Source organism: Rhipicephalus sanguineus, chromosome 8, assembly GCF_013339695.2.
Source record: "Rhipicephalus sanguineus isolate Rsan-2018 chromosome 8, BIME_Rsan_1.4, whole genome shotgun sequence".
NCBI lineage: Eukaryota > Metazoa > Arthropoda > Arachnida > Ixodida > Ixodidae > Rhipicephalus > Rhipicephalus sanguineus.
In genome coordinates, this window is record NC_051183.1 from 4,257,910 (window position 1) to 4,285,483 (window position 27,574).

Below are 27,574 nucleotides of genomic sequence, written 5' to 3' on the forward strand. Positions count from 1 at the left end.
GAATCTTCATCTAGCGACACAGCATCAGCTGTGCCAACTACCTTAACCTGTCGACCGTTACTAGCTACAGAGGCTGGAGACTTATAAACAGATGAGAAATGCATGGCAAAACAGTCAGCAACGGCTTGAACTTCTACTCCATTTGGGTCCAGTATGCTGAAGGACTCGCCACTTGTGCTCGACCGTTTGCGCACATACTTCCAAAACTCAGCCGGCCTGTCAGACGCGCTTTTTTCTAAAAATGAAATATATAGACTGTGATGATGATGATGATGATGATGATGATGATGATGATAATAATAATAATAATAATAATAATAATAATAATAATAATAATAATAATAATAATAATAATAATAATAATAATAATAATAATAATAAATGTATACAAGGGCTGCCGCGTCTGTTTCAGCTTTCTTGATTCTTGTGTTTTTTATAGATATGTTTATAAGGGACAAAAGTAAGCACGAACGTGAAGACGTCATCAACAACAGTCGATCAACAGCTGTCTCTGAGTGAGCCAGTGTTTTGCAAGAAAACGAAGTTGGGGTGAAAATACGTCGATAGTACTGTCCATAACCATCGATAGACGGAAGTCATCATCTGTGTGTACAACAAGAGATGTCAATTGTACTATAGAGTGTACATTCGATAGTACAATGGCTAGTGCATTAGCACTGTAGATGTTGTATAAAAAGAATAAAGTGCCTCAGACGGCCTGGTCGATGTTTGGATAGCTGGGCTTATCTTTGTCAAAGGCGCATCGTGATGTTGGCCGGGTTAACTTTAAAAGGGTTAATCGTTGACGTCAGGTGTGGTGGTGTCGTGACGGATATTAATTTTCGATCACTTCGGAAAATGCCGACCGAATTTAAAGAGTTCTGTAATTTTATATTTTAGTTTTATCGTCGCCTTTAAAACAACAAAAACTTTGGCCTACCCGAAGAACTTTAGGGAAATTTCCTAATGAAAATATTATGTTTATAATATGCTATAGATCAAGTGCTGCGATATCAATTGCATACTTCATTAACCAATGGGTTCTTCAGCTATTTTGATTCGAGTGCCAAACGAAGGCAACATCCTGGTCACAGAGCTGAAAAGCCACTGTGCTGGCGCATAAGACTGTCATGCAAGTGATGGCCATTTTGAAGACACTTACTTCCTCGGCCTCTTCCTCTCAATTTCTGAAACATGCTGTGATATCCACAATAATTATTTCCGAGTGAACCTAACTAACTTTTCTTTCTTAGCATACCTCCAGCACTTGCTAATGTCTTTATGTCGTTCTTTGGTCATGTTCCTAGGGATTGGAGCGATCGAGATATGCCTTCGGACTGGTTCTTGTATTTCTACCAGCCCCTCGTCCATGTTTTGCGAGTGCGGTGGAATGCGCGCCCTTATCAGGATCTCCCTTCCCGACTTCGTCTGGCTGAGACGGTTCCTCTGAGAGATTAATGTAGCTGCAAAAGAAAGGAGAGAGGGGCGCATAAAATGGATCAGAAAATTAGTCAGAGGCAATGAGAACGTGCTATACGTGGACGTTTCCAGATATAATTGGAAGCGCTCAGTAGTCACAATAGTGAGCAGCGACACGAGAAGCCTGGTATCCAGCGCATCCCTGTACACGTCTTCAATCGCCAAGGCCGAGTGTTTCGCCATCGCATTGGCGATTAAAAATCGAGAGCGAAGTGCCGGGCAGGCGTACATCACCATAATCTCGGATTCGCAAGAGGCGTGCCGACTGTTTACGAAAGGCCGTCTCCCATTAAAGATTTGCAACCTCTTGGGAAACGAATTGAAAAACCCTTATAGGTTGGTCTGGTGCCCAGGACATGCAGGCCTAGAGGGTAACGAGAGGGCGGACGCTCTAGCTCGAGCGCTCACGAACCGAGCGGAGCACCAGCCTCCCTCCCAATTACCACCACCCCACACTACACACGATGGCCTTCGCGAGGAGGAAGACAGTGACCCTGCTCGGATGGCTCCGCGAGAGCTTCTTGCTCATCAGCGATGCGCACGGCAGAAATATGGCGTCCCCCACAAATCTCTTCAAGGGGAAGACGCAGTGGACCTCCGTAGAGTTCAAACGGGGGTATAGTCCTCGTGCGCTCAGTTGATGGCGCCACCGCTCTCCCGAATGCGCAGCGCCAATGCGGCCACTTCGCGCATTTTGTCCCTGTTCTCCTCCCGGCGCGTACCTCGAAGTTGTGTGTGGCGAACGTCGATGCGTGAAAATGTGGACGCAAAACAAGCCATGCTTGCTTTTTTGCGGCTACGGACGGATAGCAAACGTTCAGGAACACTTGAAACGAAGTAGTTCGCTTCGGCGTGGCGACTTGTACGCCGCTAATCACGTTTACTGCGTGAGAGAAGAACTCCAAGTGCCGTCGGTCCGTCGAAAATATTCGGAAAATGCGTCGCACAAATAAAAAGCCTGGAGTACGACGAGCGTTTAGAAGCGAGTAAACTTTTTTCTTGGCGTACGATATTTTTTATCGGCAGCCTCGCGCGTCGCTTGTCCTGTGACCGGCGTGCATTAGCAGAAGCGGGGTAGTTGAAATGACATATTAGCAACGATAAAAAGATAGAGACCGCATGAAGTTCCCGTCTTTTAGTTTTCTAGCGTTGTTGGTACGTCAAACACTTTGCTAAATTATATTTTTGAACATGTGCAACTGTGTTTTTTGTCTAGGTCGTGCGATCATGAAGCCGATCCTGAGGCCCCTCAGTCCTACAGTCGTGCACAGCCGACCAATTTGGCACTGCAGAGGAGTGTCTTGCGCCGCAATCGTTGCCACAAATCTCCGTTCGGGCGGACAGTAAATAAGAGGATCAAGGGAACCAACAATGTGTCAATATTACCTGGGGCAGTAGCGCAGCCAGAACTTTTTTTTTTTCGGTGGGGGTTAAATCATACTTTATGTATCTTCGTCCGTGCGCGTTTCAATGTGTGTGTGTATACATATCATAGGTCGGCAAAAAAAAATGGAGCTCACTCAGACTCACTCAAGCAATATATTTTGCTCTGAGGGCTCACTCGGACTCAGACTCACTCAACTTTTTCTCAACCGGGCTCACTCAGACTCAAACTCACCTATACATTACTCAGCCGGACTCACCCATGGCTTCACCTTAGTCTGAGTGAGCCTGAGTGAGTTGACTCATTAGTCCGTTGCCGTAAAATGAGCTTTTTGGATCATAGTGTCAATCTTTTTTAACGCCAATATCTCACATAATCGGTGCTCTACGATACGCCTTTCGATCTAGCACCTTCAAATACGAGTTATCATATATCATCATTATCGTATATCAATCCAGTAAGGACATTTTTATGAAATATGCAACTCACAAGAGATATTTTTATCAAGAGCTTCCCATTAAAGATTTTGCTGGGGGAGGTCACGGCACCCCTTCCTCTAACTCATACCTCTGATCAATAAATATTAAGGTGGCACGTGAATCCTAGTGTGCTGAGATATGTGTGAATAGACTTGAGTATGAACTTAAGCCGATATAAGGCTGATAGTAATGCTGAAGATGAGTACATAGGACCACAAGTCGGCAGCAAAAGGTGGAGCTCACCCGGGCTCACTCAAGAAATATATATTGCGCTTAGGGCTCACTCGAACTCAGACTCACCAATATTTCCCTCAACTGGACTCAGTCGGACTGACTCGCTAAAATTTTCTTCAAACCGGACTCACTCGAACTCAAACTCACCAAAATATTACTCACCCAGACTCAGACTCACGACCCGATCTGAGTCAGTCGACTCATGAGTGAGTTTGCCGACCTATGATACATACACATGCAAAATTAAAAAAAAAATTCGGGAGTAAGGGCGAGGAAGGGTGTCAATAGCCAGTGACTTGTTTAGAAATCGAAAGAAACTGTGCGAAGACATGACCAGTTTGGTTATCGGGCGCGCCGAACGGCTGCGATCCAACGTTTTCGCCGATCAGCCTCGTACGAATTCCATGGAAAATGATAAAATTGCACATTCGGTAGTTTCCCGGCCGTGTTCTTGTAGCTCTTATGACATGCGAACTCGCAAGAGCAGATAGAAGTCGACTTTTTTCGCCGCGTACACACGCTTGCGCTGCTAGGCGTCATTGCCAACCTGCTGCGGCCAAGCGCGGCGGTACGGAAGGAACAGGGACATTTTGCCAGCAGCCGCCGCAGTGGCGCTGCATATCCGATTTGAAACAGCAGCGCACGAGGCCTATATCCAAATTTGTTGCGATTGCACAAAATTTTTCCGATGTTGCATGGGCGCGATTGTCCGTGGTGTCGCGACTCGCCACCAACCCTATACCATATCTCATGGGGTTGCAGTAAAAAGGCCAAATAACCTCAACTGCCTACAGCATAGGTACAACATAGAAAACTCTTTGGAGTAATGAGAGGCACTCCTCGCTAGCTCAGACCCGGAGGGGCAACTAGCGCTTCTGGACCATGTCCGGCTGGCGGCACAAGCCAGTGGAGCCTTGGACATGGGGCCCCACCCATCTAGCTCCTAGACCCCTTCCCTTTCCCTCAATAAAAGTTATTCTTCTTCTTCTTGCTAATGTCTACCTTTTGCTAATGCTTGTTTGTATTGGGTAACGCCGGCTAACTGACTGTCGTCATTAGTGTCTCCTATCGGTGATTAAAAGCAGCAACGCTGTCTAACTCCTCTCAATTTACCTCGTGCTTTCACGCTTGAAAACTCTAAAGGAAATGGTAGGATACATGCACTCGCGCCTCTGCGGCGTTTCGGCAAACAAACCTGCAGGAGTTCTGGAAACGCTGTCGTCATTACCACCTTTCACGTAACGCTGCGCCATTCCACCCGTGTGACATAAGTTTTCATGATGGCAGTCTAGTAGCGGTCAGTGGCGCACATACATTCTACTTATATATCACTATGACTGTCACGACTAAACTGTCGAAGGGAGCCACGTTTTGTTACATTTATAAACATTATTACTGAAATAAATTCACGTTTAGCCATAGGCATGCGCAGGGTTCCCCATTGGGGGGGGGGGGGGGCAAAACTATCATTGCTGCCCCCCCTTCCCCCCCCCCCCCCCCGTTGGTCGCGTGCAGAACGCAGTATACTTCACAATGTATGAAAAAGAAATGGAAATGGAGTGAGTGCGTGCTTCTCGCAATGGCCTGCCTTTGGTCCCTGGCTCTCCGGGAGTAAAGATGGGAAGCAAACAGTTCTTGGATGCAACATCAGGGGCCTTCGGCCGCCATTATCGTGAAAAAACTGCGTGGCCATGACCCTGCTCTTAAAACAATGACGGGACATGTCTGACTGAGGACCCCTCCCCCCCTCCCCATGCGCACCCCTTTGCGTTCAGCCGTCTGCAGTCATACTTCGGGAAAACATTCGCAGTTGTAAGCATACGATGTCTACACCATAAGTGTACTTACATCTAAATTCCATGTGGCATTGTTCCTCCGTAACGGGTGCCAGTTCAGTAGGAAACATTTTACTTAAAAGAGAGAAAAATTTAGGCCAGTTCCAAGCCATGAAAACCGTCGGACAGCGAAGCTCTAAGCGCACGAGTGTATTTGATTGAATAGAGAGATCACGTGCATGATCAACATCATCATAATCATCACCATCACTTCCAGCACCATTGACATATCGATTATCATTAAAACTTAGTTTTATTTTTTTTTATTCACTCCCTGATCTGGTCAATCACGTGACCTGCGTGACGCCACTACTACGACGACGTCAGAGGGTAGACTAAGACGGCTTCACTGTAAGAATTCACTGCCGACGTCAATGTGTTTAGAAAGAGGAGCGAAGCATGTAGGAAAGGGTGATTTAGCTCCGCTAACGTGAAACCTGGGGATGGGGGAAGCATGTAGTGTGCGCCGGTGTATCCCACAGCAAAATCTTTACTCTTTACTGCTTTACTCGCCACCGGTCCACTAACGCACCATAACTTTGCAGATATGTTTCGAGAAGTGGTGTTTCAGATAGATGACTTTGCCGTAGAGATGCACGTTTGTGTCTCTGGTTTTAGATGAGAAACTTGAGCGCCTTGGTGAGTTTTGTCGGGGATTCTGACACCGCTGCTAAGCCAATCATAATGTTTTAGGCAGTAACGACGAACCTCTAACTCACAAAATGCATAGTAATGGACCAGTGGCGAGTAGCAGGATTTATCCAATTTTTGTGGCACGTACCCGTTTATGATGGACCGTGACGACGACATGACACGCCGACAAGGCGAGACCCTAAGGTGCTCCGCCCCTAAAAGATTGAAAAAAGGTATTTATTTAGAATCATTGTGAAGGAGTGCCTACAAGGCTATCTGTGAGACATGTTTAAAAGAAACGACAGCCATGTTTGTTCAGTTTCTTTTTACTAGCGTAACATTTCCTTTACTTCCCCTGATACCATCTATTCATACGTGTAGGAGGAGGTAGACGCGGTCCGTACTGTGTAGGTGCTGTAGACGCCGTAGGGCTGCAGTCGCAACGGCACTCAGTCGTATGGGCTTCTGTAGGCTTCGTTGTCATCATCGTTGTAGTCGTTGTCATTTGTGGTGTTTGGGTCGCGGGTATTGCAGGCACTCTCGATGGCCGATGGGGTTGTTGTGGAGTGTCAGCCTTAATACGTCCGCACACACCTCGGATGCAAACCTGAATCAATCAAAAAGGTTCCGTCCTTAGATCACCTGTGCCGTGGTCCTGTTCTTTTACCTGTCCAGTCGTTCGCGCGGTTTCAATATAATATTCTGTTATCATTGTACGATGCGCCTTAGCAGTACGCAGAACAATATTCTAGCGAGCGTACGTCGGAATTCATGCATACATAAAACAGCAGCATGGATTGTCAGTTATATTCATGATGTTAAAAGTCGCGATTAAAACAACACAAAGAATAGGACTCATGACGATGCGCTGCTGGCAAATGGCATATTTTGTTCAGGAAAACCTTTATTTACAGGGCAGTTAATCTCGATAATTCGAGAGAGTCGACAAAAAAAAAGATAGTCACACAAACGTGCAGCACAATCACTGCACGTGTCGTCCGAGAAAGGCTAGCTCAGCTTCCTGCACATTAAGCGAAGGATGGCTTATACAACTAGACCCTTCCCCGCCGATATATGGAAAGCCTCGACTATCTCGCTCTGTGTAGAACGACACCTGAAGCGATTTTGCTGAGCGTTGGTGTGGTTTCATCTTTTTCTCTCGGCTCATTTGCTTTATCGAGATTAACTCTGCTATAAAGGATGTTTTCCTGCATAACACGTGTGATTTGCTAGTAAAGTGACGTCCTGTGTCCTTCTATTCTGTGCGTCGTTCTAACCGCCCTTTCCCATCATGAATCAAAATCAACTGGCCCAATTTTTTTTTTTTTTGAGCTGGTCAGTTGTACAGTTTCGATTTCGATGTTGCTCTTTCCGCTTTGTAAAATAATTACCCATCCCGCGTGAACCACGCCCTTTCTGCGTCACAAGATTCAGGTATAAATTTAAACCATGTCTGAAGCGTAGTCGAAAATCGCCTGGGTCTTCAGAGGATTGGGAAGTTTACAAAGTCTTGCACATGCAAACTTTTTAAACCTACTCATGCATGTGTCCCCTATTAATATTTCCAAGCTTCGCGCTTACCTCGCCTTTTCCGCAGGTCGTGTAGTCCAGTGCATGTACGATAGAGCTGTGTATCGTGGTGTACGTGTAGCAGGGTGGGTATCGGCATGTCTGGCGGACCTCTGGGTATTGGCATTTCACCATGCATTTTGACACGTCCGGAGAATCCTAAGCCAACAAAAAAATACGGAGGAATTAAAGTACATTGGAAGTCTAAGATTACATGTGTACTTCAGGCGAAACAGAGCATGCAAATTGCGTGACGTGTGGCCAATTTTCCTACAATCACAGAACCTAACATTCCGCACAAATACCAGTTAGAGCATTACAGAGTGGACATTAGCTGATCACACATTCAATGTTTCTAAGCGGTTAACAATTAACGGCCCTTCCACTTCGCGCATTTATGATATCCCGTTGGGCAGGAACCATTCTGGGAACGTTTTCGTATTCTCCAGATTTACACTTGTAATTGCAGTCTATTGCAAGTGCAACTATTACAAGCGAACTATTACAAGTGGGAAATGTTTGCTCGGTATAATCACTATTTTCTTCATAAACCTGTGTGGATTACACTGCAGTCTAAGTGAACTACCGGGGGCTTTTCTTTCCATAGCGAGTATACGCGAAAAAGCGCAAAATGAGCAAGGACTAAGGAAGAGTGGGCGCAACACGAGCTCTGCCGTGTTGAGTTTGCCGTTTTACCATACATTCACCAACTATCGCATAGGCTAAAAAAAAGGTGGGATCTCGTCATGGATTTGATGTGGTTTTTTCAGCCAAGAATAATGTAGGCAATGTCTGCACAGTGGTGCGAAAACGTGTGGAAAAAGGCCCAACGGTTAAAGATTCATGTCCTGCTAAGCATACTAATGTATTGAGTCGTGTGCCATTAATGTCGTGTACAGCATCCCCCTCACGTGTGGAAGGTTGTACATATGTCAATCGGGGCGATGTGTAAACACGCGCCTCAGGGAGCATCCAAATGCCCTGAGTGGGATTGTTTGCTCGACGCACTTGGCAATGCCGGTGCACCGCGGAATTTTCACGGACAAGGATTCTTTTCCGCCCCCACGACCAATTGACGCGTGAAATTTTTGAGGCCTACAGAATACAGAATGCAGGTCGTAACTGCGCTAGTCAGCAGTCGATCGTCCTCCCGGATAAGGAAATTTTCTTTTTAGACTACTGCAATCGTTTACAGCCCAGCGATAAGATCGCTTTCCTTATCTCTAACCAAGAGTGGTCGTCATGGGTTGTTTTTTTGTGTGCCTTGTAAAAGCATGCGCAGATATTAGAATGTTAAGACGTTCTTTAAATAAAAATTTTCAGTTGAAAGCAGTGCTCACACTGTTGTGTCCCCTCATCCATAGTCCTCGTTTATTTTGCGCTGTTTTGGCTTCTACTCGCCACATATCCTTACCAACTTGCCCGGTTCTCATTCCTGTTCAGTGGCATTTCTTTGCTTGTTTGTGCGTGTGTGTGTGAACAAAAGTGGCCGAAACACGCGTGAATGCTTTGGAATCTGTGATGCCATACATACGTAGGGGCAGTTCAGTTCGGCGGGCACTTGAAAAAAATTAAGGCAGCATCGCACTAGTGGTTCCAAGCCTGAAGGAAGTGCAGAGCTGGGCAGCCTTCTTTGTTTCTATTCGGTTTTTCTCTTTCTCTCCTCCTCTATTTCTTTACTTTCCTCCTTTCCAGTTTCTTGCTATCTGTCTTTCTCTCTTTATTTCTGTTTATTTATATTTTTCTTCCTATGTTCCCTTTCTTTCTGTCTCTTTTTATTTCTCGCTAGCTTCCTCTTTTTTCCCTATTTTTATACTTGGTTTTGCCTGCGTTACCATACTGAAAAAAAAAAATATTTCTTTATGGCGTTACGCCAAGCGACGACAGCATTCGACACCATACGACAGCCCGGGCCCCTAAAGTGATCCGCACTTAATATCATCATAAAGGCGCTCGAAGAACAAGAGGAAAAAGACTGCTGCTTGCCGCGAGCGCGCGCTCAATATGCTGCAGATATGCTATACATGGTTTTGCTTGCTTTAAGCCAAGCGATGACAGCATACGACACCTCGGGTCGCTAAAGTGCTCAGCACTTAAATACATATTTCTCCACGAATCGAGATTCTCCTCGTTGTTTAAAATCAACACAAATTGAGTTTTGGAGAGAGTGCCTAAGCGGCACGGACAAAGGTAGGGCTGCTTTTTATTCTGTCTTCAGTAACGAATTCCAAACAGCCCGTATCTGATAGAACTGTATGCATTCGTACAGGTGACCAGACTGAATATTGGAGAGCTCAGTGCCACTTTCCCAGTCCAGAAAATTTGGTAGGCTTAACGTTAGGTAAAGACAGTATTGCTGTTGTAAAAGCGGATACCCAGAATAAGCCGGCATGAGCCAGTACTGTAGCCAACATCAGCCATACAGACGTACTGGTAGAATCAGAGTAAATGCAGTATTTTGAATTTTGGTCGGAAGTAACTGTTGCCGACATCATCGTGATCGTTTTGAACAAAATTGCACGTCAGTGCAATAAGTTTGCTGAGGAAGCCTTAGAAGGCGTTGTCCTCAAAACTATGTCCACTTGCATAAGCCGCTGGCTGGTGAACAGGTAATTAAGGAAAGTGAAATTGAATTTCAAATTTGTATGGAAGGCTCACCATGTCAGCGGAAACGTTATTTTTATCCGGAAAGACGCTCTTGCAGTACTCGTTCGGCCTTACTTCCATGCCGGGGTACCAGCCATGTTTCGTGTACCCAGTGTTACTTACATTCCAGCACATCCAACCCCGCATTCTGTAACGTATGCACAGAGATGCCTTTTGAACTGAGGCTATAAAACAGGCCTCTGACATTTTTTCATCGCGGATAGCAATATATATATATATATATATATATATATATATATATATATATATATATATATATATATATATATATATATATATATATATATATATATATATATATATATATATATATATATATGCAATGAAGTGGTGACGAGATTACTCTGACGAAGGCTGGTCCACCAGCCGAAAAAGTTAACTTAATCTGCTTCCAAGAAAGTTTCGTCGCCGCTTCCTTGCACTCGGGTCCAGCGTGAATGACGTTCAAAGAATTCGGTATATATATATATATATATATATATATATATATATATATATATATATATATATATATATATATATATATATATATATATATATATATATATATATATATATATATATATATATTGTGGTGAATGAGAGACACAGAGGCAGCACCCGTTCCTGGGCCAGCTGTTCTATATTCTGCTTCTTCTTTCTCCACCTCCCGCATGCTGCCCGCACGCCCGAAGCCCAGCGTCGTTCTTGGTCATCACACTCGGCCATGACTGCTGGTGCGGTGGGCTGACGACAATGTCTCTGGTGGGCAGCACTGACTGTTTCGGAGTGGCCGGACTCGGCCACGCTGGAACTTCGTCTGGAAATTTGTTAAATATAATTCCGCTGGCCGAAACTTGCTATGTCTCCGTGGTCGTTCGCTATGTTGTTCTAGACGCTTGGGCTTGGCTTGAACTTTTGCCGATGACGACTCTGGGGGACGACATTGACTGTGTCGTGGTGGTCTACGACCTCGGCCACGCTGCGACTTGGCAGGGAAAGCTGTCTCATTTTCCTCTGGTGGACGGAGTTGGCAGTTTCGCGGCAGTCCTAGTTTTGTGACATGATGCGGCTTGGCGAAGAGTTCTCTCGGCGACAATTCTGGCGGGCGGCTCTGACTGTACAGGCATGGTCGCAGGTGCGTCGCGCAAGGCTGGTCTTTGCGCCACATTTTCGACAACAGGGTAGGAAATGATGGATCTGGTAACGCAACGTGCAGCACCAAGCGCGACCGTCTGCGCATTTTGCAGCGGGTCGAGGGGCGTCTGAGTGTCCTTCTAGACGTCTGCGTCAACGTGGAGTTAGGTTTCTGCGCTGACCTGCGACGTGGCTTGTGCTTTTGCAGCGTTGTCACTTGATGGCGCCCTGACCTTCTCAAGCCAGTAATTCGTGAAGCCGCACTGCGTGCAGCCGGAACATCCTCGTCACAAGCCGTTCCAAAAGCAACAGACTTGTGCTGCGCGGGCAGGCCATCAATGAGGACGATCTCAGACGTGTCAAATGCCTTGGTGTCTCCTGGAGAGACGTCTTTTAGCGAGTTGGTAGCGCTCTCTCGTTCAGCTAGTGAATGCTTCAAAGCGTGCAGATCCGCCTCCGTCTGGTCGTAGAGGATGTTGGTGAAATCCGCCGGCATGTGCGTTTCATTACGTTCTAAAACGTCCAGCACGATGCGGGCCGGTGCCTCCAAGTGCTCAGGCGATGGCGAGCAAGGGGGCAGCTTTTCCGACAGACAGGGATGCGAAATGCTTTCGGCCATTGGCAGGGATGTTATGTCGTCGGATACCGAGGCAGCATCACAGCGTGGCGTCAGTCCAGCGTTTGTACCAGGCCAGGCTGCGTAGCTGTCTGCCGGTGAGATGCAGTTCGCAGTTGCAGCCTCGAGGTGGTACCCCTCCTGAGCTCCGTCCTCGGTGGAAGTCGAGTTGGGCTCACTGGAGCCGCAGGGAACCCGACCGAAAGCGGCAATCAGAGCTGCACACCATCCTGCCCAGGAATGCTGCCTCACGCCTTCGTAACTGTGCCACGCCGCGGCACCGTCCCGAAGGCGCTCTACCGCCACGGCCCATTTCTGCGGTTCCGTCCAGGCCTCGTGAGCCCCGATATCGTTGACGGTCGCCACCCACTTGTCGGCATCGTCCTGCAAGCCATTGAACTCTGGCAGTTGGCAAACTGCCGCTGCCGGTGGTGGCGGGACGGGAGGCGCAAATCCCGAGCGAGCCGATGCCAAGGGGCCCAGTTGGTGTGAGAGCTGTGCGAGGACACAACTGAGCTCTCTGCGGTTCTCGGCTGAGCTAGATTCAATGTCTTGCGACGCGGCCGCAGCCAACAGAGCATTCATGGCGCAGAATGGTGGTACAGCGGCAGGACATAGCTCGGAGCTCCGCGCTATCAAGACGTTGATCTCGAGGCGGAGTCGCGCGATGGTACGCCGCAGATGCGCGGCGCTATCCGATGATCCGCATGCGGTGCCAATGGCAATGTTTGACAAGTCGGAGGTGGTGGTTGTGCTCACTGTGGCGGGATCCGGATCAGAGGGAGCTTGGACAGCATCCCTAAGCAGCTCAGGTGCCGATGGAGTCCTGAGCGAGAGGTCGTCGCCCCGGGAAGCGTGAACAGCGTTCCCGGGCGACAGGAAGCCGCGTTCTGTCTTCGCGGCGCCGGGGTAAGCCTGCCCTTTGGCCACCGAGGAGGCCTGGACGCCGTCCTCGAATGGTGGCACAGGTGCTTCCGGCAGTAGTATGGACACGGGCTCCATGATCGTGGGCGGTGCTTGGATGATAGGTCTGCAGCGCCGATGAGCCACGAGGACGCACTCACGGTTCGTTGTTCGTAGGCTGCGCCATTGTGGTGAATGAGAGACACAGAGGCAGCACCCGTTCCTGGGCCAGCTGTTCTATATTCTGCTTCTTCTTTCTCCACCTCCCGCATGCTGCCCGCACGCCCGAAGCCCAGCGTCGTTCTTGGTCATCACAATATATATATATATATATATATATATATATATATATATATATATATATATATATATTCTTTTTGTACGTGGGTTGCTTGCGCAAGCAAACCAAACGTTAGAAGTTAGCGCTGTGTTTGTGCTCTTCATTGCCTTGCATTCTCTAGTGCACGAAGGCAGAAAGAAGTTCAGAGGATGATGGAAGCTTGAAGAGACGAAAAACTCGTGAACACGGCGTGTTGCTGCTATACAGCCGATGTTTCGACGAGCGGACTTCTCTTCTTCAAGGCTGCAACTATTGCAGTTGCAGCCTTGACGAAAAGTCAGCTTGTCGAAATGTGGGCTTCAGCGACATCCCGAGTTCATGAATTCTTTGTCTCTTAGTGCATGAAAGAAGTTGCAGTAAATACGAATTACTAAAGCCGTCGTCCAATATACAGTGTTATTGTTATTACGCAATACGTATTGTTGAAGTCACAGAGGACGATGTACCATTTGTAAATGAATGAAAACAAGGATCAGCCTACAGGTCTCACTCACATTACGAGATGTCGAATTTGTCTCAGGCTGCATACTGAGAAACGATGGTGGTTTATCCCGCCGTCGACGTAGCTCATGATGTTTCCTCGACTCCAGGGGCAACTCAGCGACCCCGGGTCGCCTGGTATCCACTGATTTGGCTGGCTCTGATCGTGAGCCGCGCCGAGCCTGGAATAAGTTGTTGAAAGATTTGTTATCAGAATCAGAATCAGAATCCACTTTATTTCCAACACACTTGTTGGGGGGTTCCCCCAGGCAAAAAGCTGTGCAAAACAGCTTGACAGGACCTGGGGGCCTACAGAGGGCAGCACATGCAGTGGATTTCACACAGATGTACACTTGTAAGCAAAACAAACAGCGTAATACAAAGAAAATATAAAATTCACTGTATTTACATTGAACATCAGAACACTCTTTCTGTATGACGCACAGAACATGAGTGTTATTTAGTTTTGAGCAAAGAAAAATATTTATGGCTTCATCAAATAATCACGCACATTTGATTTGAACACACGGAATGGGGCACTAAAATTAATATTGGTTTTTAAGGAGTTGTAAAGTGCTGGTATGCAATATTCAAGTCTGGCTCTACCGTAGTTTGTGCGAGTAGGTGGTACTGGTATTTTCCTTTTACGTAAGGTGTAGTCATGACGGGTGTGTTCTTCATCTTTTGGAAGCTTGTTTTTATACATATAAAGAGACATTTTATAGTACTGCAGCTTGGAAGCTTTTAGCATATTATGTTTTATGAAGAGGGGAGCAGTGGGTAGTAGGCTTGGGTGTCCACTGAAATTCTCAAATATTCTTAACACCTTCTTTCGCAGCTGTTCTAGTTTATTACAGTTAGTAGTAGTTGTTCAAACCCAGACTAAGATACAATATGAAAGACGTGAATAAAAATTTGCACAATATATAGCACTTTTTAAACTTAGAGGGAATAATTCTCTAAGTTTGTAGAGTTGTCAACCGTTAGCTTGTTGACATGCGTGTTCAAAGACATTGTATCTTCGAACCAAACACCTAGAAACTTTTCTGGTGAAACACGCTGAAGGACCGTTCCTTGAAAATTAAGGGTGAGTTCAGAGTCACTTTTAGATGCGAAGCAGCTCTTTGACTAGCCTGTGTAACGCTGTCCCTCCGTGCGTCCGTACGAACGCGCCGCAACGTGCTCCCGTCGCCGCAGGTGTTGGAGCGGTGCCAAGTAGGTCACGCCGCAGCGGCGCGTTGACGTCACGCTACCCTCGCAGTGCGCGCTGACGTCACTCTCTCCCTCGCCTGCCGCGCGCTCGCCGCAGCGACCGCAGCTGCCGCCTCGTCCGTTCACCCGCAACACCTGCCGCTACCGCCGCTCGCTCCGCTACCGCGACCGCCGCTCGCTACACAGCCGACTCGTCGGTTCACGCGCAATAAACCTGACGAGCGCCTAACGTACGCGTTGAAACATGTCTGTACGTATCACCTCTCTCTCGCTTCACCCTCTCCACCGCGTTAGCGCCGTTCAACCCGTGACGTCACCCGTGCGCAACGCTGCTGCTTCGCATCCCATCAGGGTTCCCTTTGGGAAGATGGTGTTAATTTTTTGTTGAGTGGTTTAAATAAAATATATTTTGTCTTCTTAACATTTAGAGTTAATCTGTTAGAGTCCAGCCAATGTTCAAGTTTAATTAAGTAATTGTTTATTGTATGCTTCAGTGTGTAACCAATCAGGCACTGCAAAAGAATGTAATAAAACAAAAAAGACAACTGGGGTATGTGCTTGGGGAGGGCACGTTCCCTTTAACACTTTACCTCACTGTGCTCTTTTTACACGCTGTTATTTGCTGATCATGAATAAGGAACTAGCCAGAATCGTCAACCTTGTGTGAGAAGATATTAACATAAGCCCGCGTTGATGCCTCTTACACGTGTGCCCCTTCGTGTGTCAGCGTGTGCATTCCGTCGTAGAGACCACTGTCTTCGCCAAGGGCTACAAACTGCCTGGTGCATAGACCGCCCACGTAGCCGATACCTGTTCAAGACAAGTAAATGAGATTTAGAATCTTGATATTTCAGTTCTTGCGGCACGCACAAAGACGAGGAGAATACGAAAAAAAGGAACAGGGCATGCAATGACTCATAGTGATACGACTAAGCTGTACATGAACGAGCGGCTGCCATATGGTGATTAGTGTAATTCACAAATGGTAGGGAGTGCCTAAACTCGCCATGGCTCAAGATTACACTCTTATGCAGGTCCCGCTTAAAGTGCTAGATATAGCCAGGAAACCAGACATTTTTCGTCTGGTTTCCTGGATATAACCAGCATTTAACCGGGGCCTGATTAAGAGTGTACGGAAAACATGCTAACACATCCATTACCTTCGCGCACGGAGAAAGTGCCTTCCCATATGATATGGAAAACCTAGTTTATTTCAGTTTCTCTCTGTGTTGTAAAAAGGCCATTGCATCCTAACACGTGTGTTGTTTAAACTACAATACACACAAAGAACACAGTGAACGGAGGATACATTTCTGTAAGTTTATTTGTGTTTCATGTTTGTAATATTTCTTAGGTCTACATATGCGAATATTTACAATTAGCCCTATTTTGAACATGCGCCGTTCAATCTTACATGGTTAACTTTGTACTTTTCGCTCCCTCAATAACTGACGTGGTAGTGAGCGTTCTGCCATTCATGCGCTTCCTCCCTACTTACTCAGTTTTACTTACTTACTTACTCAGCCATAGGAGAAAATATTTTACCAAGAGCCTACATGGACATCTGTACACTAGCTACTGGAAATCACATATTCCCACCACTTGGTTCTCAGAGGGACGTGGCAGAAAATCTAGCCGTGAGCTGTAGCCGCCCGAAAAGACAACGAATAAGAAGAAGACATTCATAGACATTCTACATATGTTTCGGGCTTTCATTTACACAACAACGACGCTTATCTAAATATTTGTATAATAATGGACGTTCTTAACAGTATTGTAGTGATGCTTTCAATATTTAGCAAAAGGAAATTGAGAACCACCCATTTGTAGCACGAAGCCACAATAAATCCATAAGGATTTCTCACAAAGGAAGCTTTTTAGTTGTCGAAATACCCTGCGAGATTCTGCAGAACCAATTTGCAATATTCCCTGTCCACGCGCTTCGAGTTGTTGATTAATTCGCCCTCACGTTGCCAATTACTAGCTTCCTGGTTAGGTCAATTAGTAAAGCGATCGCCCCTAAAAGGCGTTTGTCCCTGATTCGATCCCCGGACCAGCACGAATTTTTCGGCAACTAAGAAAGCTTTATTTCTGTGAAATCCGTATGGATTTCCTTGTGGCTTCGTGCTACAAACGGGTGGTTGTCAATTTACCTTTCTTAACCCTTCCGTCAACTTGCGGGATTCCGCAGAACCGGCTTCCAACTTTCAATATTTACTTCACTTGAAGGAGTTAGAGAAGCGCCGATTTTTGTGCGACTGTCAAACGAACATACCCAGAACACTGGTACTCATTTTGTTGTTAGCGTCCCTTGAGAATACGTCAAACCTGCGGGCAAAAACATTTCTCTAAGTACGCGTAGCTTTCATCATCTTCAAACAAGAAGCAGAAAGGCTGACGTACCCGGTCATTAGATACGTCACATCTGGGTTACCGTATTCCTGTCTTTTGCCATAAGCGTACACCTGAAACGCCTGAAGAGTGGAGGAACTTTCCATGTAGATGCTATATCCTTTCCTATAGGTGCTAAACTGAAAACAAAATGGAGAGGGGCCCGTGTAGATATTGAATTCCTTGTTTCTTCTAGCGTTGAGCAATAAATTATCAGCTCTCAGTTATGAGTCATATATTCCTTGGTAATTGTCTGGCCCTTTGAACAACTGTCTATCCACACACACACACATTTATATATATATATATATATATATATATATATATATATATATATATATATATATATATATATATATATATATATATATATATATATATATATATATATATATATATATATATATATATATATATATATATATATATATATATATATTTATTTATTTATTTATTTATTTATATAGCAAAATAAGGTAATTTACCGAGTCCCGTTCAACTCCGACGAGCATGAACCGCACTCTTGGATTGCTGGTGTCCGCATACCTCATGTTGACCTGCAGAATTGCGATCGTGAATCTTCACCGTGGTATTATATAGTTGCTACTTGAATGAAAATCTGGGACGTTAAACCTCAGATATTATTATTATTATTATTATTGAAAATCAATCGATTCAGTCACAAGTCAAGGATCACACAGTAATCGTAAGTGCCCCCGATAGACTAGGCCAGAACATACAATAGGATTAATAGAATCGACTGAGAAGAAAAAAAAAAGATGAACATCGCTTTCGTCTTTGAGCCACAGCAGGACACACCAACGCCGAAGTTCGAGTACCACTACCCGACGCCCGAGTCAAGGACACGCTGTTCAAGAATTAGAGTGGCCTCGAGTTTTCATTTTCTTTTTTTGGATTCCCCATGTTATCGTGTATTGAAACGTAAAATTTATTAATTTTGCACCACCTCATATACCTGATGGTCCCCGAGTGGGCCTGCCAGGTGACGTCGAGTTTACTCGCGTCTATTGTGGACCGAATAAAGTTATTTCAATCACTCACTCACCACCTCATATAACGCTATAAAAGACATATCTTTATGAACATTTGTTGAGGACACGGTCCTAAATTAACCAAAGAAAGCAATTCCGGAAAAAGTAATGCGATGCTCATATCGATACTCACAGAGTTTGTATGTACGCAGAGGTATTCTATTAACATGTGTGTAGTTGTGAAATGCTTATGATGCAGCCGGTCGGAGACTATGAAGAGTTCTATAATAACTAGGGATGGAAGGTCTTGAGCTTCATGCCTCCTTTCCTCAGGAGTCAGAACATCTGCCGAAAAAAAAATGGCAAAGAAATACACCCCAAGTATAGACGAGCTCAGTGAACCCAGAATCGAGAAAATTAGGTGCCTATTCAGCATTTGCAACTTTATCAGACGCACGACCGCCTGTATTGTTCGTAGAAAAGATTAGAGATGGTGCTTCATTGTTTACTTACCCTTGGTATTCAGTGCCATCTCAATGTCAAGCATTTCTTTTCTTTCGATTTGGTATATCACGTGAGGAATCAGGCCATCGTCCGACCTCTCCGTTGTGGGCACTGGCTGAATCCTTTGATCCAGCCCCACAACACCTTCCTATGGGATAAATTATATGTTTAAGGACGTTGCATTATACATCATTATTGTATGCTTGCATTAACTGATTAATATGATTTATTAAATTGCAGAAAGCTGCACTCTGGTGTCAATAATTTCTTACTGAAATCCCACAATGTAGCGCAAGGCAACATGTGATGTTTGGTAAAAAGTTCAGAGTCCTCCAACTAAGCTGGCGGCTGCGACTGTAGGATCTGCGGCAGCGGCTTCACGTCGTGTTCGCGCCCGTTAGCGCTTCTGTGCACATTGCCGTTGCTTCAATTCCTGCTGTTTCTCCTCCGAGCGAACGTCCGTTCCATAGCGAGTGCAAAGGGCAACTGCTAATAACAGCGCTATAGCGTGATCACTACGTCACGAGACAAAAGGACACAGTTTTCGGTGGGAAGTGCCGCCGCAGAGTATCTTGACACTTGTGAAAGAGGCGTCGGCGGTGGCAAGGGGCACCTCTATCAAGAGCGTGAGGGTAGAGGGGGCGAGAAGGAGCGAGGGGAACCTGTGGCGAGGGGAGCCGAAATTTGTTGTTCTACGCGTCTTTTGTATACGGACGAGATCAGCCAGAACATGGCCATTGCAGCCTCGCTGTTAGAAGGCACTTCTGTATTTCTCATAAAATGCTCGCTTCACTTTCAACATTTCTATACCTTCACTACACAGTGCAAGTGGCAAAGCTCTTCGTGATCACAAAACCCATTGAATGTGCCTTATTTCATAAGAACGTCAAATAAACACAATGATGACAGGAACGCGTCAGGTGTAGGAGTTAATCCGTTTTCGCTTCTGATAATCGAAGTCTTTTTTATGATATCGCATGATATTTCCGCATAATTTTGCCGGCTTGAAACATAGCATTTTTTCCAGGAACTTTTTTTCTCAAAGGCAGTCTTATTGACATGTTAAGCATGGTTGTAATTTGGGTTTGTTTGTACGTACTGTCGACGAAAAACAGCGCATGATGAACAGGGACTCGAGAAGAAGATACACAACACAGTGTCTGTGTTGTTTGCCTTCTTGTCGTGTCCCTGTTCGTCGAGGCCCATTTTCCATCGACATATTAAGCGTTGCTAAATCTCAAAGGACGGTGGGTATGTGTGCGCTTGCGCAGTTTACGAAACAACTTTACGCCGAGCAACACGGCCCTGTTCCTCATTCCTTTGAGAGAAGTGTCGTTTTTTTCTTGCCCTACTTGAGTGCCTCAACATTTCGAAGAGAATTAGCTCAACGCTCTCCTATATATATATATATATATATATATATATATATATATATATATTATATATATATATATATATATATATATATATATATATATATATGCCACTATTGCAGTAATATTAAGTCAAAATACATATAACAATGCAACGTGCCCTACTGAACGTGCAATTTTTGACTCTCAGAACTTAATTTATGTCACTGAATTTATATGAAACCAGAGCGCCTTAGCAGTATTGTCATAGCTCCGTTTTGGTTCAGGCAATAGCGTAGATGGGCTGATGAATTGCCATTTTTCGTCACTGAGTAAATTATGGCCTCCAAGGAAATACTACGTAAGAATGTAGTCCTTCACACACAAGCATAAACACACACAAATATATATATATATATATATATATATATATATATATATATATATATAATATATATATATATATATATATATATATATATATGTATATATATATATATATATATATATATATATATATATATATATATATTTGTGTTGTGTGTATGTGAAGAAAAAATAGCTTCACTTACAACTTCTATGCCAGATTCTTTTCTTCTAACGTGAACAGTCGCAAACTGCTTTTCATCTTCATGAAGATTTCTTTCTATGTCTTCTCCGTTGAACTGAAAAATGGGAGCAAGGAGAGCATAGGATAAACTGCGTTTTTTTGTAGACACGGCGCGCTGTCATTTATCTAATATATACGCTCATTTTTTTATTTTATTTTCTTGTGGGCACTACTTTATTTATGTTCTATACAAATATCACTCTGTTACTTTGTCTCGTTAAGTGAAGCGGTGTTTACTGTACAGCAGTACTTCCTGTTTGTCTGGTTATTCATCTTGAATAGTATTAATTAACTTCGCGTCAAGGACACGCACACAGGACGGGCCTCACTTTCAATCTGTGTAATTCTTGCAAACAGTAAGTGTATAAATGCATTTCTCATACCACATGCGTAATATGCATGTGCTTACAGCTCGCTTAACACTACAATAAACAGACCAGATAACGCATATCAGAAGCAAATGAACTCAGTATTGGCGTATCGTTCAGAGCGAGTTCTGCGATGTATTCGATGTATGACAGCCGCGCGTTTTACAACAAACCAACTCCCTACCTCCCTCCCTCTATCTCCAATGTATATATATATATATATATATGAATATATATATATATATATATATATATGTATATATATATATATATATATATATATATATATATATATATGGTTCATTCCGTGCAAAGTGTCCCATACGTGGCGCTCGCACATCGCAGATTTTGCTCATAAAATTTGTGCCAGTTTCCTGCGCCACATGAAGTATTGCGGCAAAACATCTTTGTTCGAAAAAGCTTTTGACGATCCTGGCACCCCCCCCCCCTCGAAATTCGCTTGTATTTGTTAAACTGTGCCGAATAGCAAAATATGTATAAAATCTATTTTTTATGCGTTGAGCTTTGAAAACACGCTTGCGCTATTACAGAGGTTGGGATTAGTTGTCCTATTTATTAATTCTGAAATTTTTGTGTTTCACTACCAGCTACGTACTTTAAAACTACAAAAATCTTCAAAGTTCGTGATTTTTTTCTTGAGCTATCTCAAAGTCCCCCTAACCAATCTTAATAATAATATGATTTTCAGAAAAGTGTATTTTACCACAAAAATGTTTAGCGGTGAAATAGACTTCAAATCTTCCCGAAAAAAATTGTGCAATTAGAGAAAATATGCGATTTGTCGCGTGTTTGACCGTATTTTTCATGCTGATGCGGTCCAAGTAAAAATGCTCGTCATGCGCGTTTGATTGAAGACTTCAACGCTAAGTAATGAAGAAAGTCTAATTAAATCATTTTTTGTTTTAAGGAAGAAAATAATTTTTGAATACGGCCCTCCGAACGCGCCCTGCATTTCTTTTTGTTGCCACTTCGCCGCAAAGCACGTGGTCGCCCTTGCAGTTGACACTCGTCACAGGCGGCGGCAAGGGGCGAAATGTATGCCAGTGGCTCGTGAGTGTTCGAAAGTCTTGTCGCGTTGATGTCAGGGCTACGAGTAATGAATTCGCGTTACAATGTGAGCTTGCTTGGCGGGCCCAATGGAAAGTATGGACGCCCGAGAGCAGCTTATGTTATTGTTGATACATTGTGCTACAGGGCCGTTTAGACAACACGTATACCCAGAAAAATAAAGTGCACACAATGTGCATAATTTCTTTCAGTATGTGTATACTAGTTGTGCCGACGGCGCTGCAGCACAATGTGCTGCAGGGCCGTCTGCAGCACATTGCAGCACATTGTGCAGCAGACGTCTGCAGCACATTGTGCTGCAGCGCCGACTGCTTCGATATCACTCGAAGCAGTCGGCGGCGAAACACCGTTCGTGCACGTTGAAGCAGCACTACTCAGACAGCGAGCCGTCACGCTAACACGAAGCGAAAGGCAAAGAACTGTGTCTAGGGCGACTACCCGATGCTAGCGCGGCCAGTGTCTTTCGCTTGCATCTAGTCACTTTAACCATGGCCTTCGAGATTGCGCTTTTGGAGCCCGATCTCCGAGGCCATGCTTTAACTGCGTCGTCGCTGAATCGTTCTCTATCGGCGCTAGTGTCACGCCGCATTACTTCACTTCTCCGCTCACACACGGCGGCACCACCACGCCCGCCTAGCCCCGCCAACAGATAGCACAATGCGACAATGTGTGAGAGATATAAGGCGCATTTCGAAGTGACGCACTCTTAGAAAAAAAGGTCGGCATATTCACTAACTAAATACTAACCGTTTAATGTCACAAAAACACTAGCCTCTTAGTAAGTGAAGGTAGTAAAATGCAGGTTAGTGAAATTTGATACCTAGTTAGTGAATGAATGGCGCTGACTCGAATGGCTATCCATTACTAAGTTGTAAGTGACTGCGCCAGCAACTTCCGTATTTACTCTAGTGGACTACATTTAGCGAATTAGAGGTTTATGCCTATTTTGTTTATATGTGCACGTGCATTGCCATATCAAGATGATTCTATTACAAAAGTATCTGTATGATAAAAAGACGAAGTGGCATTGTCCTCGTGCATTAACTAATGGTCGCTAATTACTTCATGTAATTACCATGGTAAGTACACATCACAGCAACATACATAGATGCATCAATGGATCACAAAGAAGAACACAGACGCAAACGCATGCATAGAATATCAAGACTACTACGCAGCCGATATCTACTCTAGCAGCAGCTTGAAGACTATTTATGCCCCTACTTTGGAATAGCTCACCGTTTACTGGTTAGCAGTCATAGAATTTAGAATAATAATTTATGTTTTCTACATATTATTGTGCGCCCTTATATTTGCTTATATGTGTGCCAACACGTAGCACGAAACTTTTATTCCAATGTACTCAATAAAATAAAGGTTGTTTAAATTTTTCTAAATACAGTCACGATTACGCAATGTATACTTCGGCATCTACAAAAGATGTGGCAGCGTAGGTGGCTTAGTAGTTACTTAGTTAAAAGCACCAAGAAAACTTCCTTGGTTAGTAACGGCAAAAGTTGCGATCTTTACTAGCTGCTGGCTAGTAAAGGGATGCCGCGAAGGTAGTAAAATACGCTCGAAACTAGTAAATGCATGCGTTTACTATCTGTTTACTAACTTTTTTTAGGGGTGTGCGAATATCACATTTTTCGAATACGAATCGAATACGAATATCCAACTTCGAATATGGAATCGAATATCGAATATCAAACGAAAAATGCCTCCAGAGTAACAATATTTTATTTAACGTGTAGCTATTTGGAAAAAAAAAAACATTAACAGCCTGACTGGCAGCACAACATACACTGCTATCTCCAGAACACAATGTCCAGGCTAGCACAATGCACATCACAACACAAGCAAATATCACGGCACAATGAAAGTAATGAATACATTTGATCATGAAGAAATATGAGTTGCTTCACATGATCAGACAGCAGGCGCTCCCTTGTAACAGAGACAACCCCCCCCCCCTGCCACTGAAAAGGAACGCTCGCTTGGAACATAAGTGGCTGGTATAGGGAGTTACATGGGGCAAAGCTTTGCCAGACTGGGGTATCTGAAGGTGCCTACAGTCCGCCACCTGTCACGTGGGTCACTGTCTTTCTTCAGAAGTGGTCCCGCATAGTGAACGAGTGGTAGTGCGGCACGTTACTGCCGCATAATATTGAAAATGTATGGTTACATGATCGCCAACAGCACTGCACGTCGGAGATGCACCAGCAATAAATCATACGTATTGGGGCGCTCGTCGCAGGCAGATATCGTGCCTCCGTGTGCTTACGATGTTTATCGCTCCTCTCGGCAACGTTTTTAGCGATACGAACGCAGCAGAAATGTGGAAGACGAGTTATTTTATGCATGATAATCGAATCGCATATTCGAATTTTTCGAATATTCGAAGTTATCGAATATTCGAAACGTTTCGAATACACGATTTTCGAATCGAATACGAATATTTCGAATGTAATATTCGACGAATATTCGAAACTTTCGAATATTCGCACACCCCTACTTTTTTTCTAAAAGTGCGTCCATCTGCCTCGGTAGCTCTCTCGGTAGAGCGCCGGGCATGTATAGCGGTGGCCAAGAAGTCGTAGGTTCGGTTCCCGGTGGTGGAATTTTTTCTTACAGTTTTTCTTTCTCACCCGTTAGGGTCCATTTTATCAACGTCATATCCGTGACGGAAATACGTCACTTAAGTCTTGGTGGACCCCGGAAAAAACACCTTCGTGTTAAAAGAGATTATACACTACATAGATAATATCCGCATTGTGTACACACAGGTATGACCGCAAAAAAAAAAAAACAGAATTTACAAGTTAACGTACGTTGCACTAGGCTTGTCTATTTTCCCTTTCCTTGCTTATTTAGTACGCTACTTTTCAAAAACAGATCCACATTCGGTGAGCTGCACTCAACGTGATACAGCGCACTTTAGACCTTCTATCGAGTGTCTAGACTAATTTTAAGGCCAAAACCTTAGATGCCTCTTCAAACGCTCAAATTGGCCTTCGGAATCGGCGTCCCACGTCGGCGGCGTCAATGCGATCGATGCAAAAAAGTATCATCACCTGAGGACGTCATCATGACGTCACAGAATGCCAACATTTGTGGCGCTATTGTGACGTCACTGCGACGTCATCACATGGTATCGTGAAAGGTGGGCAGATCACGGATGCAATGTAAATCCAGGTGAGGTGCAGAAAGCTTCCACTGCCTCCGATCCTGGAGGCAGTGCAAAATTACGCAAGGTGCACAAATCTTTCGGAAGGGAGAACGTTTGGGCGTGTTGGTTGTTCATCGTTCTTCAGAAACCATAGCGCAATAAAGAACACGGGACAAGAAAGACACAAAAACAAGCGCTCCTCCAAGGACAAGGACAAGGGAGCACTTGTCCTTGTCTCTTTCTTGTACCGTGTACTTTATTGCGCTATGGTTTGGGAAGGGCACGAAGGAGGATCAGTACGTGGACTAAAAGAAAAAGAAGAAGAAGCTAGCTTTCGTCTTCGAATCGTCTTAGGCGAATGCATAAGGGATCCCGGGAGTTTTTTGTAACTACTGTAATTTGATTTACGGTAATAAACTATTTTTTGTAAATTCACCATCATTGCCGTTTTCTTGTTCTCGTTTTTATTTACATTTTTAGTGCCCTCAGCTCATGTAATGTTCTGTTGGGATCTTTTAGGTACAAATAAATAAATAAATAAATTTATTGTAATTGTATGAGCGGAAAACAGCAGGAATGGAAGGAAAGAACTTGACAGGACAGACGCTCAACTTACAACTGCAATCTCACTTACAAAATGAGTTACTTCGTGTCCGTCTTCGTGTTCCAGGACTCGGAAGTTTCGAGCCGCCACCGACGCCTTTCTCAAATTAAGCGTCAGATTATCGTACAAATGCATCACCATTCTTCCATCGGATGAACGCTCTTCCAAGAGACGCGGATAGACCAGCCTAGGCTGCTGTGTTCCTGTAAAGATGCATTGCGAACAGTACTGTAGGGAGCGCCCGGTTTTTCACGGCTTTTAGCGACAGAATGGTTACCAAGGGATGGGAAACTTAACCGATGTAGGCAGTGAGTTAGATGGAGTGACGAAGCTAAGAAGTTCGCTCGGATACAATTAAATCAGAGCGCACAGTGTAGGGTAAAGTTGAGACTATTGAGAGAGGCGTTCGTTGTGCTGTGGACTTTAATAGGTTGAAAATGATAACAGGCTTTCTAACAGCACAGCTGTTTAGGCTCGGAGAAGCCCCGTCAGTCGCGAACAAAAACTATCATCATGAACCGACGCGCGCACTCTTTGTCCTCTTCTTCATGTTCTGCTTCGCTCTCAGAACACGTGCGCCGATTTGTCCTGCGTGGGATGCAATATTTCTTTCGGGCTAGAGAACGAATACAGAAAGAGAGAGAGAGAAAGAAATAGATAGCAAGAAAGAGAAATAGATATTCTTGGCGAAGCGGGATTCGAACCCTCCTACCCTCGATCGGAAGGCGAGCTTCGTAACCGCTTGGCTATCCAGGCACGCGAGCAGAGCTAGCATAGCCTTGTATAGTATAGTACAGCAAGGTGGTGGGAAAGAGAAGTGGGTGTGAGGAGGAGAGATGTGAGGGTGAGGAAGAGGGAAAGGAGGACGGGAGAAAAGTAAAGCATAGCACAGAAAAAAGATAAAGAGAGAAGTTGAGAGAAAGAAAGAGAAGGAAGACAGAGAAAGAAGGAGAGAGAATCAAAGAAAGATAGACCAAGAAATAGACAGAAAGCAATTAAGAACGGGAAGAAAGAGAAACAAATATAGAAAGAGAAGAAAAAGAAAGAGATAGAGAGAGAAAGAAATAGAATAAGCAGGGAGACAAGAAAAACAGAGAAAATAACAGAGAGAGAGAGAAAGAAAGAAAGAGACGAAGAAAGAGAGAGAAAAACAAATAGAAACAAAGAAGCCGCCCAGCTCCGGCACTTCCCTCAGCTTTGACATGAATAGTTCGAAGATGCCTTAATTTTTGCTATCAATTCCTGTGCAGGAGCTTACATATTAATATGAAGTTCTCAGATTTCACATGCAAAACTACGATATGATATCAGGCGCGCCATGGTAGAGGACAATGAATCAATTTTAAGCACCAGAGCTTCACTGACGTGTACACAAATGTAAGTATATGGATGTTCTTTCATTCCTTCCTCAATGAAAGTGCGGACACCATGGTCAGAGATCGAACCCGCGAGCCTCGTGCTTAGCAGAGGAGAACTAGCCTAGCTGCAGTTTACGCATTCCAATGAGGTACTTTGCACGAGACATCCTCCTGTTAGCCCTTACGAATG

General features: G+C 44.5%; 1 protein-coding gene across 1 annotated transcript; it reads right to left on the reverse strand.

Moving 5' to 3' along the window:
• Window positions 1-599: 599 nt before the first annotated feature.
• LOC125759654 (disintegrin and metalloproteinase domain-containing protein 10-like) lies at window positions 600-27,551 on the reverse strand. The gene is made up of 15 exons (XM_049418681.1): window positions 27,506-27,551; window positions 26,057-26,229; window positions 20,759-20,851; window positions 18,844-18,982; window positions 18,524-18,675; window positions 17,824-17,895; window positions 17,351-17,478; window positions 17,223-17,275; window positions 15,652-15,757; window positions 13,750-13,917; window positions 10,272-10,407; window positions 7,626-7,772; window positions 6,420-6,651; window positions 1,259-1,463; window positions 600-603 (listed from the first exon to the last, which is right to left on the reverse strand). The coding sequence occupies exons 1-15, from the start codon at window positions 27,549-27,551 to the stop codon at window positions 600-602; spliced, it is 1,854 nt and encodes a 617-aa protein (XP_049274638.1).
• Between the last annotated feature and the right edge of the window lie 23 nt (window positions 27,552-27,574).